Source organism: Caloenas nicobarica, chromosome 29 (genome assembly GCF_036013445.1).
Source record: "Caloenas nicobarica isolate bCalNic1 chromosome 29, bCalNic1.hap1, whole genome shotgun sequence".
Lineage (NCBI taxonomy): Eukaryota > Metazoa > Chordata > Aves > Columbiformes > Columbidae > Caloenas > Caloenas nicobarica.
The window spans coordinates 632,338-650,567 of record NC_088273.1 but is presented as its reverse complement, the minus strand read 5'-3'; the positions used below and the strand labels follow the sequence as shown (position 1 = coordinate 650,567).

Sequence of the window (18,230 nt, the reverse complement as noted above, 5' to 3'; positions counted from 1 at the left end):
CACAAGCACCATTTCCCCCATTCCCCCCCTCACAAGCACCATTTCCCCCATTTTCCCCCTCAGAAGCACCATTTCCCCCATTCCCCCCCTCACAAGCACCATTTCCCCCCTCACAAGCACCATTTCCCCCTCAGACCCCCATTCCCCCCCTCACAAGCACCATTTCCCCCATTTCCCCCCTCACAAGCACCATTTCCCCCATTCCCCCCCTCACAAGCACCATTTCCCCCATTTTCCCCCTCACAAGCACCATTTCCCCCATTCCCCCCCTCACAAGCACCATTTCCCCCATTCCCCCCTCAGAAGCACCATTTCCCCCATTCCCCCCCTCAGAAGCACCATTTCCCCCATTTTCCCCCTCACAAGCACCATTTCCCCCCTCACAAGCACCATTTCCCCCATTCCCCCCCTCAGAAGCACCATTTCCCCCATTCCCCCCCTCACAAGCACCATTTCCCCCATTCCCCCCCTCACAAGCACCATTTCCCCCCTCAGAAGCACCATTTCCCCCATTCCCCCCCTCACAAGCACCATTTCCCCCATTTTCCCCCTCACAAGCACCATTTCCCCCATTCCCCCCCTCACAAGCACCATTTCCCCCATTTTCCCCCTCACAAGCACCATTCCCCCCTCAGAAGCACCATTTCCCCCATTTCCCCCCTCACAAGCACCATTTCCCCCATTCCCCCCCTCACAAGCACCATTTCCCCCATTCCCCCCCTCACAAGCACCATTTCCCCCATTCCCCCCTCAGAAGCACCATTTCCCCCATTCCCCCCCTCACAAGCACCATTTCCCCCATTTCCCCCTCACAAGCACCATTTCCCCCATTTTCCCCCTCACAAGCACCATTTCCCCCATTTTCCCCCTCACAAGCACCATTCCGCCTCGCGCCCCCTCCGTTTCCCGCCTCTCCCGCGCCTACAACTCCCGTCGTGCCCCGCGCGCCCCGAGGACTACAACTCCCAGCGTGCCCCGCGCGCGCGCGGGGGGGAGGAGCTTCACTTCCGCGGCGCGCCGCGCCTCACGTGACCCGCGGCGGGGTTCGCGGGAGAACCCGGGGTGTCCCCCCTCCCCAACACCCCAATATTTCCCGCCCCCCCCCCGCTGAATTTGGGGGGCCCCCCCCGACCCCCCCAAACATGGAGGAGGTGGATAAAATCCTGATCCACTCCCTGCGGCAGGCGGGGACGTGAGTGGGGGGGGGTAGCGGGGGAAAATTGGGGGGGGGACACATGGGGATTTGGGGTGGGGGGGCCTTAAATTTGAGGGGGGGGGGTTGGATTGGGGGGAGGACCCTGGGGATTTTGGGGGGGGGGGGGGGGCCGGGAAAGCGGGGGACCGTGGGATTTGGGGGGCTCTGGGGAACCCTGAAATTTGGGGGGGGGGGGCTCTGGGGTGGGGGGGTTGTGGGGGGACCCTGTAATTTGGGGGGGCTCTGGGGTGGGGGGACCCTGAAATTTGGGGGGGGCTCTGGGGTGGGCGGTTGTGGGGGAACCCTGAAATGTGGGGGGACCCTGAAATTTGGGGGGGCTCTGGGGTGGGGGGGTTGTGGGGGGATCCTGTAATTTGGGGGAGGCTCTGGGGTGGGGGGACCCTGAAATTTGGGGGGGCTCTGGGGTGGGGGGGTTGTGGGGGGACCCTGTAATTTGGGGGGGCTTTGGGGTGGGGGGGTTGTGGGGGGACCCTGAAATTTGGGGGGGGCTCTGGGGTGGGGGGTTGTGGGGGGACCCTGAAATGTGGGGGGACCCTGTAATTTGGGAGGGGCTCTGGGGTGGGGGGGTTGTGGGGGGACCCTGAAATGTGGGGGGGCTTTGGGGTGGGGGGGATCCAGGGATCTGGGGGGGGCTCTGAGGGCGGGGGGGAACCATCAGGAGGTTTGGGGGGGGCCCTAAAGAATTGGGGGGGCACACTGGGGGGACCCCTAGTGTTTTGGGGGACCCTCAGGAATTTGGAGGGGGGGACACTGGTAGTTTGGGGGGGTCACTTGGTACCCCTAAGGGTATTTTTTGGGACAACACCCTAAGGATTTTGGGGGGGGCGGGAACGCCTGGGTGACTCCGTGGGGAGCCAGCCGGATTTTTGGGGGTGCAGAGAGGGGGGGGTCCCCCATAATTCTGTGTGTGTGTGTCCCCCCCCCAGGCCGGTGCCCCCCCAGGTGCAGAGCGTGCGGGATCTGAGCCCCGAGCTGGTGGTGGAGGCGGCCGTGCGCTGCCTGCGCGCCGTGCGCCCCGCTTTGGGGGCGCCCCTCAGCCCCCTCCTGCCCCCCAGCATCTCCGCCCGCTTCCGCCTGGCTTCCGACTTGGCCGCCGCCTGCCAGGTACCCCCCTAAAAATTTTTGGGGGGGGGGGGGGGGGCCCCGAAATCTTAAAAAATCGGGGGGACGCCGCTCCCCACAACCCACCCACCTACCCCACCGCGACCTGAGATTAATGAGCAAAATTGGGTTCTAAACGTTGTTACCCCCCGCCCAAACGCCTCAATATTGAAGTGGGGGGGGCCCCAACATTTTGGGGTGACCCCCAGCCCTCCCATTTCTCCCCGCCAGGAGCTGGGATTTGGGGGTGACGTGGGGTACCAGACCTTTTTGTACAGCTCCGAGCACGACACGCGCCGCCTCCTGCTCTTCTTGGTAGAAAAGCTGCCGAGAGACGAGAGCGAGAGAGGAGCTGAACCCCCCGGTAGGGATTTGGGGGGGTCCCCTGGGGTTTTGGGGGGGGTCTTGGAGGGATCCCTGGTTTTTTTTTTTGGGGGGGGGGGGGTGGTCCTGACCATATTTTGTCCCCCAGGGAAATCGGGGGCTCTGCTCCGAGCCATTGGCGCCCGCATCAAGGAGCAGTTGGGGACCCCCTGGGTGCCCCCCGCTTGTCGCACCCCCCGGCTGCAGCGGCTGCAGGTGAGTTTGGGGCGGGGGGGGCTGATACCCCCCCAACTTAATTTGGGGGTAGGGAGGCAATTAATTGATTAATTAACCCTTTCCAGGGCACTGCTCACCTCCAGCCCTTTGCAACCTGCCCCCTGGTTCTGCCCCAAAGTGGGGGACCCCCAGGTAGGAGACGGGGGGAACATGTTTTAAGGGGGGGGGTCCTTTGTTGTGGGGGGGTTGTTGTCTCACCCCCCGTGTCCCCGCAGAGCTGCAGGAGTATTTTGGGGGGGCTGCCCCCCCCGTGTCGGCGCAGCCCCCCCTTTTCGCCAGGACCCCCCCGGCGCTGCTGGAGACCCACACGGCCCAGCTCAGCGCCCGCCACGACTGGGAGGCCGAGTGGGGGGGCCCCGGCTTGGCCTCCCGCCTGCCCCCCCAGGTGAGACCCCCCCAAATTATGGGGGGACTGGGGGCGGGGGGGGCTGTTGGTCACACCCTTCTTACCCTCAGGAGTTTGGGGGGGTGGATGACTTGTGGGTCTGACCCCCCTTTCTGTGAGTCCTGGGGGGTGGGGGTGGTGGGGGGGGGGCTGTTTTGGGGATCCCTGTGGGTCTGACCCCCCCTGTCCCCCCCCCAAAATATGCGGGGACGTTTATGGGCCTGTTTTGGGGGTCCCTGTGGGTGTGACCTCCCATTGGAATATCGAGGGGATGTTTCTGGGGCTGTTTTGGGGGGTTGCTGTGGGTCTGACCCCCAACCCTGCCAGGAATATGGGGGGGACATTTCTGGGGTCTGACCCCCAGTTTTTGTGTCCCCCCCCCCCCCCACCCAGGAATACGTGGGGCGCAAGCGACTCCGCGCTCGACTCCGGGCCCTGGAGCCCCTGCGGGGGGTTTGCCCGCCCCACGGGACCCCCCAGGGTCCCCCCCAGGACCCCTGGACCCCACTTGGCTCCAAGAAGCTTTTGGGGGGGCTGGGGGGGGCGTGGGGGGGGCCCTGCCCAAGGGCTCCCGCTTCACCCGCACCCAGCACCTGACCCACCAACAGGTTGCGGGGGGGGGCTTTGTTTTTGGGGGGGTGTGGGGGTTGGTTTTGGGGGGCTGGGGGTTGTTTGGGGGGGGTGTGGGGGTTGGTTTTGGGGGGCTGGGGGTTGTTTGGGGGTGTGTGGGGGTTGGTTTTGGGGGGCTGGGGGTTGTTTGGGGGGGGTGTGCGGGTTGGTTTTGGGGGGCTGGGGGTTGTTTGGGGGGGTGTGGGTTGGTTTTGGGGGGCTGGGGGTTGTTTGGGGGGGGCTGGGGTGCTTTTGGGGGGCAGAGGGTGTTTGGGGGTCTTAGGGTTGTTTGGGGGGGCCAGGTTTTTTGGGGGGTGGGGGGGCTGGGGGGTTGTTTTGAGGTGTCCCCCCCCGTGCCTGACCCGCTCCGGGGTCCCCCAGGACCCCCAAATCCTGCTGCAGCAGATCCAGGTGGCTGCTGAGACCCTGCACCCCCAAAAGACCCCCGAAGAGGTGAGTTGTTCACTCTGAACCCTACTGATGGCCACACAAGCATTCTGGACCTCACCAACGGTTCTATTGGGCGGGGCGTTCACTCTGAACCCTACTGATGGCCGCACGTGCATTCTGGACCTCACCAACGGTTCTATTGGGCCGGGTGTTCACTCTGAACCCTACTGATGGCTGCACGTGCATTCTGGACCTCACCAAGGGTTCTAGTGGGCGGGTGTTCACTCTGAACCCTACTGATGGCTGCACGTGCATTCTGGACCTCACCAACGGTTCTAGTGGGCGGGTGTTCACTCTGAACCCTACTGATGGCCACACAAGCATTCTGGACCTCACCAATGGTTCTATTGGGCGGGGTGTTCACTCTGAACCCTACTGATGGCCGCACGTGCATTCTGGACCTCACCAATGGTTCTAGTGGGCGGGTGTTCACTCTGAACCCTACTGATGGCTGCACGTGCATTCTGGACCTCACCAACGGTTCTAGTGGGCGGGTGTTCACTCTGAACCCTACTGATGGCTGCACGTGCATTCTGGACCTCACCATTGGTTGTATTGGGCGGGCGTTCACTCTGAACCCTACTGATGGCCACATTTAGAAGGGGTTTTCCCCCGTAGGACGCGGGGGCACGCCAGGCCAGCGAGGAGGCTGCCCTGGAGGAGACCCTGGCCCGGCTGGAGGCCCAAATCGAGGGCTGCCGTGGGGAGGTGCGGGACGCCCAGCTCAGCCTCACCCAGGTGGGTGCCCAGGGCGGGGAGTTTCGAGGGGGAGCGGGGGGTTTTTTGGGGTGTCCTGACAGTGTCCCCCCCTCCTTTTTGAGGCGGAGGCGGAGGTGCGGCAGGGCCGGCTGGCGCTGGCGGGGCGGGAGGACGCCCTGCGGTTGAAGGCGCGGGCGGTCGAGCTGCTTCCCGACGCTCAGAGCAACATGGCCAAGCTGCAGGTGAGGATTTTGGGGTACCCCCCCGTGGTGGGGGTGGGGGGGGGCTGTGAATTTGGGGAGGGGCTGTGAAGCTGTTTTGGGCTCACACTGGCTGTGGGGAGGGGGTTTAGAGGCACAATTTGGGGTGTACAACTGCGTGGGTGGCAGAAGGAAGCAAAGCGGCGATGGGGGGGAATTGTGGGGGGGTCGGGGATTTTTGGGGTGCCCATACCCCCCCGGTTTTGCAGCTGGTGGTGGAGAGCAGCAGCCGCCGCATCGTCAGCCTGGCGGGGCAGTGGGAGCGGCACCGGGGACCCCTCCTCGCCGAATACCGGCACCTCCGCGCCCTGCGGGACTCGGCTCAGGTAAAACGGAGGGGCCCTGAGGGGTGTACCCCCACTTTGGGGAGGTTTGGGGGTCCCCCCGTCACTCCCTAGTAAGTTTTGGGGGCTCTAGGGTTTCTACTCGGTGGGTTTTGGGGACCCCAAGTTCCTCCGTGGTAGAATCTGGGGTCCCTATGGGATTTGGAGTCCCCTTAACTGAGAGTTTTGGGGTTCCCCAGTCCCTCCGTTGTAAGTTTTGGGGTCCCTGGGGTCTCTGGTTCCCCTCCCAGTGGGTTCGGGGGTCTCCAGGATCCTCCCTGGTAGATTTTGGGGTCCCCCAGTCCCTCCATTGTAAATTTTGGAGTCCCTGGGGGTCCCTTTCCAGTGGGTTTTGGGGTGCCCAGGTCCCTCCATTGTAAATGTTGGGGTCCCTGGGGGATCTGGGGTCCATCCCCAGTGAGTTTTGGGGTCCCCCTTTCCCTTCTTGATAAATTTGGGGTTCTCCAGTCCCTGTATTGTAAATTTTGGGGTCCCCCCATTCCTCCATTATAAGTTTTGGGGTCCTCGCGGGTTCCAGTGTCCCCTCCCCAGTGGCTCTGTGACTCTGCTGTCCCCTTCCTGGTACCTTTTCTTGGGGTGTGGGGGGGAAATGGGGTCCTTACCCCCCCCCCCCCAATAATTTTGGGGTTCCCCCCGAACCCCCTTTCTTGGCTCCTACCGCAGCTGGAGTCATCGCGGCGCCTGTCGGAGATCCGGACGCTGCACGAGCGCAGCCGCTCGGCCGCCGCCGAAGCTCGGCGCAAGGAAGAGCTCCACAAACAACTGGTGAGAGAACCTGCGGGAGGGGGGCGGAATTTTTTTTTTTTGGGGGGGGGGTGTCCCCAAAACCTTCTCACACCCCCATTTCTTTTTTTTGGGGGGTGGGGGGGGCGCAGGTAGCGGAACTGGAGGCGTTACCCCGAGATGTTTCGCGCGCCGTCTACACCCAGCGCATCCTGGAGATCGTGGGCAACATCCGCAAGCAGAAGGAGGAGATCAGCAAGGTGCGGGGCGGGGGGAATAATTTGGGGGGGCCCCCGGGGGTGTTGGGGGCCCCCCCCAAAAAATCTCTGCCCCTCCCTAAGATTCGGGGGGCAGTGGGGAAGAGTTTGGGGTCCCCAGAGGAGTCCTAGGGGGGTATCTGGGGTTTAGGTCCCATTTGAGGTCTGGGGGGGCCCAAGTTTTTATTTTGGGGGGGGACAGGGGGTTTATGGGGTGCACCGCCAAAATGTGGGGGTGTTTTGGGGTGCCCCCCCCGTCCTGATTTCCCCCACCCCCAGATTTTGGTGGACACGCGCGGGCTGCAGAAGGAGATCAACTCGCTGGTGGGGAAGCTGGAAAGAACCTTCAGCGTCACCGACGAGCTGCTCTTTAAGGTTTGGGGGGGATCCCCACTTTAATTTGGGGGGTGCCTTGGGGTGGGGGGCCCCCCAGTGGATCGAAGTGAATTTTGGGGGGGCTGGGGCTGAGGAGGGGGGGACACATTTTGGGGGACACTGGGGGACATCCCCTCTATGGGCTGACCCTGAAAGAAAAGGGAGTTTAGGGCACTGGGACCCCCCACAAACTGTCCCGTGAGCCCCCCCAAATTATCCCACATGCCCCCCCCAAACTGTCCCATGTCCCCCCCCCCCATAATTGTTCCCTGTGCCCCCACAAATTGTGTCCCCCCCAGGACGCCAAGCGGGACGAGGTGGTCAGAAAAGCCTACAAGTACCTGGCCGCTCTACATGAGGTAATGGGGCGGGGGGAAGGTTTTGGGGGGGGGGGCAGGTGGAATTGGGGTGGTCCGGGGGGCACAGGAAGTTGGGGGGGGTGGTCCCAACCCCCCCCCCCCCAAAAAAAAATTTTGCCCCCCCCAGAACTGCGCCCAGTTGATCCAGACCATTGAGGACACTGGGACCATCCAGAGGGAGATCCGGGACCTGGAGGAGCAGGTGGGGGTTTGGGGGGGGGTAGATTTATAATTTGGGGGGGAGGGAGAATTTGGGGTGTCCCTTTGGACCCCCCCATCTACTGGGTATTAATTAACCTCCTGTGCCCCCCCCCAATTTTTTGTGACCCTCTGTGATCCCAACTCTGCTCCCCAAACTCTTTCCCCGTCAAACTCTCTCCTCCCAATTTCACCCCCCTAAATTTTTTTTGCCCCCCCCACCTCCAATACTGTGCCCCCTCCCCAATTTTTTTTCGGGGGGCCCCCCCCCCCCTCAATTTTAACCCTGTGTCGTCCCCCCCCTGCCAGATCGAGGGGGAGACGAGCGCGAAACCGCCCGCCAGCCTGGAGCGCATCCTCAGCGACTGCCGGGCGCTGCGGGAGGAGAACGCGCTGCTGGCGGCGCGCGCCCGCCACGCCTGAACCCCCACATTTTGGGACACCCCCCAAAAAAATCCATTTAGGGGGGGTTCTACAACCCCCCCACACTTAGTGGGGTGCGGGGTGGGGGGGCTTGTGGCCCGTCCCACCCCCACAATGAACCGCAGTGGAGCACGGAGCAATTTCTTTATGGTTTACAAATAAAGAGCCGGGTGCAGCAGTTTTTGGGGTGTCGCGTTCCTCTTGGAGGGGGGAGGAAATTGGGGACCCCCCCGTTGTATCCCCCTTCCCCCGTGGTTTTGGGGGACCCCCCGTTGTAGTTTTGTGGGACCCCCCTCAGCTCCGGGGAGGCAGAAAGAACTTCAGGTCACAGTCCCTGTGGGTGGGAATTGGGGAGTTTAGTGGGGGAGCCCCATGTGGTTAAGCCCCCCCCCCCCGATTTTGGGGGTGAAGGGGGGGTTTTGGGTGCAGGGGAGTTTTGGGGTCCCCGGGGGGGTGTTCTGGGGGTACCTGGGGTAGCGTTGGTCCCGTTTGCGGCGGAATTCGGCCTCGTCCACTGTCCAGACGGCACCACGCACGTTCTCCACGCGCACAAAGCACTTGTGCAGGCTCAGGTTGTGCCGCACGGCGTTCTGGGTGGGGGGGGATCCCCAATACATTTTTGGGGGGGCCCCTTCCCCCCCCAGTTCCCTGTGGAATTTTTGGGGGGGGTCTGAGGTATTTTTTTGGGGGGGTTCTGAGGTTTTTTTTTTGGGAGGGTTGGGGTGCTGCAGGGGGAACGATGAAGGTTGCTGGTGACCGATGGGGGTGATACCAGGTGGGGGGGTCCTTGTTTTTTGGTTTTTGGGGGGGGAGGGGGGGCAGTTGGGGTGCCCCCCCCGAAGTGGGGGGGTGGAGGGGCGGATTTGGGGGTGCAGGGGGGGGGTCCCCACCTTCCAGGTGGCCGTGTTGTGGCGGAAGTACCCGGAACATGCGGCTGAACCAGTGGTAGATCTCGCCCAGGGTGCGCTGGCGCTGGGGGACTCCAGGATGGCCTGGGGGGGGGACACACATTTCGGGGGGGGCACGGGGGCGCTGGGGGGTGTGGGGACATTTTGGGGGGGGGCACAAGAGGGTTGGGGACAGAGGGAGGGGGGTGAGGGGTCATTTGGGGGGGGTACGGGGGGGTGGTTGAGGATGGGCTGGGGGGACATGGTGGGGTTTGGGGGTACAGGGGCAATCGGGGGGGGGCTTTTTTTTTTGGGGGGGTGGGGACATTTTTAGGGGGGGGTTGGGGACATGGGGACACTCTGGGATGGCCGGGGGCGGGGGGAGGGTTGGGGACATGTGGGGTGCTGAGGGGGGCACAGGGACACTTGGGGGGGGGTTTCTGGGGTCATGGGGGGAATATGGGGGGGGGGGAGGGACTCAAGGATGATTTGGGGGGGTCATGGGGACACGGGGGGGGTTGGGGACACGGGGGGTTGGGGACACGGGGGGGGCGTGTTGGGGACATGGCGGGGGTCCAGGATGGTGGAGGGGGGGGACATGGGGACATGGTGGGGGATCCTACAGGAATAGGAGAGCCCAGAGAGAGGGGGGAGGATTTGGGGGGGCTCTAAGGAATTTGGGGGGGCTCTGAGGGATGGGGGGGGGAGCATAGGGGCCACGGGGGGTCACTCACCCAGCGGATGAGCATGGCGTAGGTATAGGGGGGCGGGCGGTGCTGTGCCGATAATACTCCAGTTCTGGGGGGGCCACAGAGGTGGGGGGGTCAGGGGGGACCCAGGTGTCCGGGCCCCCCCCCGCCCCAGCAAATTGGGGGGCACCCCCCCCCCCCCCTCCAAACCCGGGGCTCACCTGGGCAGAGCCCCCCGTGCTCCCAGGGTGCCCCGGGGGGGCAGCGGGGTCTCAGCTTCCCCCTTGTTGGGGGGCGGGTGGCTCCAAATTGGGGGGGCCCCAGCTTGGCCCTTCCCGGGGGGGCCTGGGGTGGAGGGGAGGAGACACACAAGTGAGGGGTTGGCAGCACTTTTTGGGGGGGGTCGCAGCCCCCACAAACAGCGCGGTTTTGAGGTTCCCCCCCGCCACCGCTTACCGTGGGGGGGGCCCTCCGGATGAGCTGAGCCTGTAACAGCCCCAGGCGGTGCCGCTCGCGGGCGAGCTGGGGGGGGGACAGAGGTTTTGGGGGGGGCACAAGGGAGACAGGGGCTTGGGGGGTGCGATATTGGGGGGTACAGAGGTTTGGGGGGGCATGGGGTGGGGGTTAGAGAGAAGACACAGGTTTGGGGGAGGGCAGAGGTTTTGGGGGGGGCACAGAGAGGAGATGGATTTGGGGTGACACGGGGGGGGCACAGGGTTGGGGGGGCACGTTGTGGCAGGGAGGGAACATGGAGGACACGGTTGGGGGGGCACAGATCTCGGTGGGGCCAGTGGCTTGAGGGGTGGGGGGCTGATGGTTTGGGGGGGCCCTGGCTGTCACCAGGGACTCGGGGAGGGAGTCAGAGAGGATCTGGGGGGGCGTCACGGGTGGAGAAATTTTGGGGGGCCCCCCCTCACCTGCTGCTCCAGCTCCTGGATCCTCTCCAGCTGCCGCAGACACTGCGCCACCTCCCCTAGTTCACACCGGGTGCCCTGGGGTGGGGGGCACATTTTTTTGGGGGGGGGGGAGAGTGTTGTGAAGGCCCCCCCACCCCCTCCACAAAGGGACCCAGGCGTCCGGGCTCCACTCACCTGGGGGGCTGGGCGGGGGGCGGCTGGGGGGGGTCAGTGCAGGCGGGGGGGGGCGAAGGGGTTCGATCGAAACCAGGGAGACCAGGAAGAGGGTTGGTTTTCTTGGGGGGTGTGGGGGGGTCACATAAAGGCAGGAGGGGGTTGGGGACCCCCCCCCCAAGAAGGTGAAGGGTACAAATTTGGGGTGGAGAGGGGTGTAAATTTTTTTTTGGGGGGGGGGGCCTTACCGTGCGCTGGGGGGAGCCGCGTCCTCATCACCAGCACCCCAGGGTGGTGGATGCGCAGGAGGGGGGGGCACGACCCCCCCTCGGGTGGCACCTGGAGAATTTGGGGGGGGTGAGAGGTGAACCCCCATATCCTGCTGCCCCCCCCCCGCCTTGCTGGGCCCCCCCCCGCCTCACCTGGGTGCGCCGAGGGGCCCCCCCATCTCCGTGGGTCAGAACCGTGGGGCGATCCTGGAGGGGGCGGCGCTGCCTGGGGGGGAGAGGGGTGAGACCCCCCCCCCCACACAGCCCCCCCAGTACCTCCCAGTGCTCCCAGTATAGACTTGGCCCGCTCCCACCCTCCACTGGGCCCCTTCCATCCCATCCGGAGTCATTGTATAGAGCTCCCAGTCCATCCAGTGCCCCCCAGTCCCTCCCCAGTCCATCCCAGTGCCCCCCCAGTCCATCCCAGTGCCCCCCCAGTCCCTGCCAGTCCATCCCAGTGCCCCCCCAGTCCCTGCCAGTCCATCCAGTGCCCGCCCAGTCCATCCCAGTATCCCCCTAGTCCTCTCCAGTCCCCCCAGTAAGCCGCAGCACCTCCCAGTACTTTCCAGCATCCTTCCCAGTAAGCTGCAATCCCTCCCGGTCCCTTCCAGCACCTTCCAGTCCATTCCCAGTGCTCCCAGTCTCCCTCCCAATCCCTTCCCAGTCACTCCAGTGCCCCCCCAGTCCCATCCAGCATCATTGTTGGCGCCCCACAGCACATTCCCAGTGCCTCCCAGTGCTCCCAGTTCCCCCAGCTCACGGGTCCCGGGCACCCGCCATGGCTCTGGGCGACACCCGGCGCCTCCACCCCCGATTTATAGACGGGAAACCACAGCCCTGAGTCACGGCGGGGGCGGGGGGGCCGGGAACGGGCCCCCCCAGACCCAAAACGGTGCCCCGAAACAACCAGGGCAGCGACGGGGAACAGACACCCCAAAACGCAGAGAAATGCCCCCAAAAACGGCCGGGAACAGGCACCCCGGAACGGCGGGGGTGAGAGGGCGCAAAACGCGGAGAAATGCCCCAAAATGGCCGGGCGGAGACACCCCGAAATGCAAAGAAATGCCCCCGAAAATACCAGGTAGAAACAGCCCAAATGGTCAGGCAGAGACACGTCGAAATGCAAAGAAATGGAGCCCAAAATGAGGCAGAAACGCCCCAAATTGGCTGGAGAGAGACACGTCGAAACGTAGAAAAATGCCTCAAAACGGCCGAGTGGAGCCGCTTCGAAATACCCCAAAACCAGCGGAAATGCCCCAAAATGGCTCGTCAGAAACACCCTGAATTGGCCCTGCAGAGACGGCCCAAAATGAGGAGAAATGCCCCAAAATAAAGGCATGCGGACACCCTAAAATGGCCAGAGACATTGCAAAAGGAGGAGAAATGTCCCAAAATGGCCAGGCAGAAACACTCAAAATTGGCCGGGCAGAGATAGCCCAAAATGAGGAGAAAATGCCCCAAAACGGATGGTCAGAGACAGCCCAAAATATCCAGAGAAAAACACCCCAAAACCTGCAGAAATGTCCCAAAATGGCTGGTCAAGAAACCCCCTGAATTGGCCACGCAGAGAAATGCTAAAAAATGCAGAGAAATGCCCCAAAACAACCAGGCAGAGACACCTCAAAATGCAGAAGAATGCCCCAAAATGACTCACTGAAGACACCTCAAAACTAGCTGGTCAGAAAAACACCGAAATGAGCAGAAATGCCTCAAAATAAACTGGGCACGGACACCCTTAAATGGCCGTAAAGAGACACCTCGATACGCAGAGAAATGCCCCAAAATGACCGGGCAGAAACAACCCAAATCTGGAGGAAATACCCCCAAAAAATCAAGTAGAGAAGCCCCAAATTGTCCAGCAGAGACGCCCCAAAATGAGGAGAACTGCCCCAAAATAACCAGGCACAGATGCCCTAAAATGGCCATAAGGAGCCAGCCAAAAATGCGGAAAAATGCCCCAAAATGATCAGGCAGAGACACCCCAAATCGCGGCAAAACGCCCCAAAACGGTTGGGCGGAGAAACCCCAAAATCGGCCAGGTGGAAATGCCCCAAAAGTAGAAGAAATACCCCCAAAACGGGACCCTGTAACAGCCGGATGGTGACACCCCAAAACTTTGTGAAACACCCCAAGACGACGTCGTTGGAAAAAGCAGCTAAAACACACTCCAAAAAGCCGGGAAATGCCCCAAAACGGACCCAAATCGCTTGGGGACTCCCAAATCCTTCAAAATTGCTCAGAAAAGGTAAAACCCCTCAAAAAATCCCCCCTGCGCCCCCAAAATGGGGGGGGTGGGGCAGCACTTTCCCCCCGCAGGCCCCAAATTTTGCCCTTTTCGCGAGGAACCGGCGCACCCGAAACCGGCCGCTTTCGGGTTGGTTTTTTGACGCTTTCCGACCCCGAATTCGCTTCGTTTTAACCCAAAACCGCTCCCGGTTTCAGCGCCCTGGGACCCCTCCCCACTTTCGGGGGGGGGGGGTATGGGGGTGTTTTTTACCCCCCCATGGGACTTTCCCAGCTTCAAGTGACTTGAAACTCGCCTGAGACAACAGGAAACGTGGAGGGGCGGGGGGGGGGGCGCACAGGGGACCCAGGCGTCCGGGTCTGCTCACCCCCCCCCCAGAATACAAGATACCCCCCCAAATAGACCCCCCCCCGAAACGGAACCCCCAACCCCATGGCGGGGGGGTGAGGGCCCCTCGTGCAAAGGTCCTCACATGCCAGTGCCCTCCCCCCCACAATGTGAGCACATTTTGGGGTGCAGCCCCCCCCGCCGTGGCCCCCCCCAGACCCCGCTCACCGGCAGCACCCGCTGTCCTCCCGCCCCGCCCGCTGCACCCCGCTTTTTATGGTACCCCCCCCCCCATGATGTCAGAGAACCCTCCCCTCCCTGCGAAAAACGGGGGGGGGGGGGTCCTGGGGGGCCCCCCCAAATCTTCCCCACATCCCCCCCCCCACTTCCGCCCCCTCCCCATGGGGACGGGGGGGGGGCACAAGCACCGCCCCAAAATTTCACTTGTTAAGCTCCGTTTTGGGGGGGGGGAGGGGGGTGTCACAAAGGGACCCAGGTGTCCGGGGACCCCCACTCTGTCCCCAGTGCCCCTGCCACCAAGGGGCGCAGACATTTGGGGGACCCCATTTTGCGTCCCCCCCCCCCACCCGGGATCTATGAGTACAGAGGCACCCCTTGACATCCCCCTGACCCCCAGAAACTAGAGGGGGGGCCCCCAAGGCTCCAGGACCCCCCCTCAGGGGACCCAGGCGTCCAGGGGATCCTGCATCTCCCCCAGTGCCCCCCACTAAGGGGTGCAGACATCTGGAGGACCCCATTTTGCCCCCCTCCCTCAAGACTGCCACCCACTGGGGGCCCCCCCAGTCTCTAAGGACCCCCCCCCCCAACACTCCTGGGGGGGACCCAGGCGTCCGGGAAGGGAGGGGCGGGTCTGATTTTACACGCCCCCCCCCCCCGGCCTGCCAAACCGTGAGCTCCATCCCAACCCCAGGCCCCGCCCCCCACAGGCCCCGCCCCCGCCGCCTGGCCCCGCCCCCGCCGCCTGCGCAGCGCCGCCTGGCCACGCCCCCTCCCGCCATGGCCCGGCCACCCGCCTCCGCCCCGGCGCCCCCCCCGCCCGCCCCTTGGCCGGACTCCCAGCATGCCCCGCGCCGGGGGGGCCCTTCCCAGCCTGTCCCCCCCCCCGGGACCCCCCCCCGCTCCCCAGCCGGGACTCCCCCCCCGGCATCCCTCCCACCGGACTCCTGGCTCCTCCCGGACGCCTGGGTCCCTCTGCGGGACACCCCCGTGTGTCCCCCGCCCCGGGCGGGGGACCCCGCGCCCCCCACCCCGGGCGGGGGGGGGTCCCGGCGGGTCCTTTTCGCCGACGCTTTGGGGCTCCCCCTCACCCGCTTGCGCCAATACCGGCCCTGGGACCCCCGGGGGAGGGGAGGGGGGGGCCCGGGGGGGGCGGGGAGCGGGGGGGATTTTGGGGGGTCCCCCCAGGGTGGGGAGGGGGGCGCGGGGGGGGAGCAGCCCCCCCCCGGGAGCTGGATGAGGCCTGGGAAGGGCAGGTAAGAGATGGGCGGGAGGGGGGGGCGCCCAAAAAATGGGGTCAACCCCCCTCCCCGCATGTGCCCCCCCTATCCTGGGAGGAGGGGGGGGCTATGGGGCATGCCTGGGTCCCCCCCCTGAACGCCTGGGTCCCCGGGTCACCCACCCCCTAATTTGGGGGGGTGACACCTCTGCGGTGCCCTCCCCCTCACCCGTGTCCCCCCCAAAAAGGCCGCAGGAGGCGGAGGACGCGCAGCCCCCACCCCCCGATTGCTGCACGGGTAAGTATTGCCCCCCCAGTTTTTTAGGACCCCCCCCCCATTTTTTAAAGTACTGCCCCATTATAGGGGTACCCCCGCAATTTAGGAGGGTGCTCACCTCACACCCCCTCCCCTTTTGCCTCCCACAGAGCCCGACCCCTCCCCAACACCCCCCCTGGATGCAGAGCAGCCCCCCCCACAGGTGAGACACCCCCCCCCAAAAAAAGTGGGGTACCCGCCCTCAAAATGGGGGGTACCCCAAAATTCTGAGCCCCCCCCCAATGTCCCCAGGAGGAGGAGGCGGTGGCGCGGGAGCTGGAGCAGCTTTACCTCTCCCACCTCCGCCGCTTGCGGGGCGGGGGGGGCAGCGATAACGGGGACCCCCCCCCGAGAAACGGGGGCCCCCCCTTCCCCGAACGAGCCCCCAACACCTCATTAGCTAACGAGATGGCGTTACGTTACGAGGCGGGGTGGGGGGGGGCGGCGGGACGGTGCAGCCCCCCCGTTTTGTTGGGGAGGGGGGGGCCGGTCGAGGGGGCTTTGGTGGTCCCTGCGAGGCCCCCCCGGGGGCGGGGGGGCGGTTTAGGGGGGGCCCTGCGGGGGTGCGGGGTGGTGCTGGCCTTGGCCGTACTGGTACCAGTAGCGTGGGGGGACGGGGGGGGCCCCACAGCCGCCCTGGCGCTGGGGCTCTACCTGGCGCTGGCCTGGCTGACATGAGCCCCCCCACCCCCCCCCCAAAAAAAAAAAATTTAACCCCCTCCTCAAATTTTCACCTCTGAAAACGTGGGACACCCCTAAATCGGTCAAAGTGGGGGCGGGGGGTTATGGAACTGCACCACTCTATTATGTCCCCCCTGCAGGGGTGGGGACGTCAGCGATTTTGTGGGACCCCCCCTCCCACCCCAGCTTGTGTCCCCCCCCCCGCAGGGGTTGTGGGACCCCTCCCAACTCATGTGCGCCCCCGCCCCAGGAGTTTTGGGGTGCCTCTGTGTACATACAGCCACAGAAAGATGCTCTTCCCGAGTCCTTGTGATGAAAAGGGGGGGTGGATTTTGGGGAAGGGGCGGGGGGGGCAGGTTGCCTCTCACAATTGGGGGTGGGGGGGGCTGGTTTCCCTCCCTCCCCCCATTTTTCTCTGTCGCAGCCGTTTCCTGGGAAGGTCCCCAGCAAAGGTCACGGGCCCTGCGGGTGACAAACAGCCCCCCCGGGAGATGGGGGGGGCCCTATGGGTAGCAAACAGCCCCCCAGGAGATGGGGGGGGCCCTATGGGTAGCAAACAGCCCCCCCAGCAGATGGGGGGGCCCTATTGGTGACAGCCCCCCCGGGAGATGTGGGTCCCTAGGGGTGACAAACAGCCTCCCCCAGCAGATGGGGGGCCCTAAGGGTGACAAACAGCCACCCCAGCAGATGGGGGGGCCCTGGCTTTTGCCACACAGGCGGGGACTCATCACCAATGTCGTGTTGTGGCCCCCGTGTCATGACGGGGGGGTCCGCAGACCCTAAAATGAAACAGGGGGGATCCTCAGTACTAATTGAGGTGATTGGGGGGGGTCCTCAGCCCTATTTGAGGTAACGGGGGGGTCCTCAGCTCGTTTGGGGGGGTCCTCAGCTTTCAGGGACATAACTGGGGGGCAAAGGTCCTGAACCCTGAGGTAATTGGGGGGGGTCTCCAGCCCTAATTGAGGCAATTCAGGGGCGGGGGGTGTCTCCAGCCCTCAATGAGGCAATTCAGGGGGGTCCTCAGCCCTAACTGAGGCAGTTTGGGGGGGGTCCTCAGCCCTCAGGGAGACAACTGGAGGGTCCTCAGCCCTATTTGAGGTAACGGGGGGGTCCTCAGCTCGTTTGGGGGGGTCTTCAGCTTTCAGTGACATAACTGGGGGGGAAAGGTCCTGAACCCTGAGGTAACTGGGGGGGGTCCTCAGCCCTAATTGAGGCAATTCGGGGGGGGGCGGTCCTCCAGCCCTAATTGAGGCAATTCGGGGGGTGGGGGGTGTCTCCAGCCCTCAATGAGGCAATTCGGGGGGGTCCTCAGCCCTAACTGAGGCAGTTCGGGGGGGTCCTCAGCCCTCAGGGAGACAACTGGAGGGTCCTCAGCCCTAATTGAGGCAACTGGAGGGTCCTCAGCCCTAATTGAGGTAACGGGGGGGTCCTCAGCTCGTTTGGGGGGGTCTTCAGCTTTCAGTGACATAACTGGGGAGGAAGGGTCCTGAACCCTGAGGTAATTGGGGGGGGTCCTCAGCCCTGATTGAGGCAGCTCGGGGGGGTCCTCAGCCCTCAGGGAGACAACTGGAGGGTCCTCAGCCCTAATTGAGGCAACTGAGGGGGGGGGTCCTCACGCCCTGCGTGCAGCTGAAGGGGCTGCCCGGCCGCCCTGGACTCACCGCGGGGGTTGCCCCAACTCTTTAGATGAGAGAAAAGGCCTCGGTAGCGGGAGGCGCTGGCGACGCCTCCGCTCCCTCCGAGGGTCGCGACGGACTGTGAGGGGAAGTGGGCGGGGCTCCGCGCCTCACGCGCGGCCCGCCAAAAAAAAAAAAAAAAAAAGAGCGCGCTGATTGGCTGCCCCATCTCCCCTCCACTTCCAGGCCCCGCCCTCCTTCGCCCCACGTGACGAGGCGGTCGCCCGCAGCAACCGGGCGCCAACCAATGGCAGGGTGTGGGGGGGGGGGGGGGGAGCGGCGCCACGTGACGGCGGGGTGGGCGGGGCCAGGCGCGCGCGCTTTTCGGCCGTTGGAGAAGCCCCGCGGCCGCCACCCCCCGCCGCGCTCCGCCATGAACGGGACCGGGGCGGACCCGCCCCCGCTGCCCGCCAAGCTCCAGCGCCTGGACGTTCCCACCGGCACCTCGGCTCCCGCCGTTGTCGGCGCCCGCCGCCGGACGTCACCCCCCGCCGGAGGTCGCGGTGAGGACGGCGCCGCGCATGCGCGGAGGGCCGGGGGGGCCGGGCGTGCGCCCCCTAGAGGGAGCCGGGAAACCGGCGCTTGGCTCGGGGGGGGCCTGGAAGCGGCTATAGG

General features: G+C 64.6%; 3 protein-coding genes and 1 long non-coding RNA gene across 4 annotated transcripts; 2 read left to right on the top strand and 2 right to left on the bottom strand.

Moving 5' to 3' along the window:
- The first annotated feature begins 1,111 nt into the window (after positions 1-1,111).
- On the top strand, positions 1,112-8,164 carry CCDC22 (coiled-coil domain containing 22). Its single transcript, XM_065653299.1, is given in 18 exon segments — positions 1,112-1,192; positions 2,143-2,320; positions 2,549-2,681; positions 2,790-2,896; positions 2,983-3,049; positions 3,133-3,302; positions 3,696-3,794; positions 3,797-3,910; positions 4,293-4,364; positions 4,980-5,099; positions 5,183-5,302; positions 5,530-5,646; positions 6,328-6,429; positions 6,540-6,647; positions 6,924-7,019; positions 7,319-7,378; positions 7,506-7,580; positions 7,886-8,164. Coding segments are annotated over 18 exon segments (1,902 nt in total). The 5' UTR covers positions 1,112-1,142; the 3' UTR covers positions 8,000-8,164.
- LOC135999643 (forkhead box protein P3-like) lies at positions 8,107-10,921 on the bottom strand. Its single transcript, XM_065653203.1, has 9 exons — positions 10,894-10,921; positions 10,667-10,689; positions 10,493-10,567; positions 10,032-10,097; positions 9,797-9,921; positions 9,621-9,684; positions 8,890-8,991; positions 8,468-8,589; positions 8,107-8,333 (listed from the first exon to the last, which is right to left on the bottom strand). Exons 1-9 carry the CDS (start codon positions 10,919-10,921, stop codon positions 8,294-8,296), a joined length of 645 nt encoding a protein of 214 aa, XP_065509275.1. The 3' UTR covers positions 8,107-8,293.
- A 49-nt stretch (positions 10,922-10,970) lies between these two features.
- LOC135999762 (uncharacterized) lies at positions 10,971-18,217 on the bottom strand. Its single transcript, XR_010607702.1, has 3 exons — positions 18,060-18,217; positions 11,068-11,140; positions 10,971-10,984 (listed from the first exon to the last, which is right to left on the bottom strand). It is a non-coding gene; the product is annotated as an uncharacterized LOC135999762 (long non-coding RNA).
- LOC135999788 (uncharacterized) lies at positions 11,933-16,235 on the top strand. The gene is made up of 7 exons (XM_065653367.1): positions 11,933-11,995; positions 13,231-13,392; positions 13,704-13,765; positions 14,434-14,979; positions 15,191-15,240; positions 15,369-15,421; positions 15,511-16,235. Exons 1-7 carry the CDS (start codon positions 11,933-11,935, stop codon positions 15,934-15,936), a joined length of 1,362 nt encoding a protein of 453 aa, XP_065509439.1. The 3' UTR covers positions 15,937-16,235.
- Positions 18,218-18,230: the final 13 nt, after the last annotated feature.

Bases quoted from the DNA above. Each gene is read 5' to 3' on its own strand.
- LOC135999788 (XM_065653367.1), top strand. From the start codon at position 11,933: ATGCCCCAAAATGGCCGGGCGGAGACACCCCGAAATGCAAAGAAATGC. The intron at 11,996-13,230 runs GTAGAAACAGCC...TTCCCCCCGCAG, and splicing joins AATGCCCCCGAAAATACCAG to GCCCCAAATTTTGCCCTTTT. The intron at 13,766-14,433 runs GTACCCCCCCCC...CGCCCCCCACAG, and splicing joins GCTGCACCCCGCTTTTTATG to GCCCCGCCCCCGCCGCCTGG.
- LOC135999643 (XM_065653203.1), bottom strand. From the start codon at position 10,921: ATGAGGACGCGGCTCCCCCCAGCGCACG. The intron at 9,685-9,796 runs GTGAGCCCCGGG...TGGCCCCCCCAG, and splicing joins GCACGGGGGGCTCTGCCCAG to AACTGGAGTATTATCGGCAC. The intron at 8,334-8,467 runs GTACCCCCAGAA...TCCCACCCACAG, and splicing joins CGGGACCAACGCTACCCCAG to GGACTGTGACCTGAAGTTCT.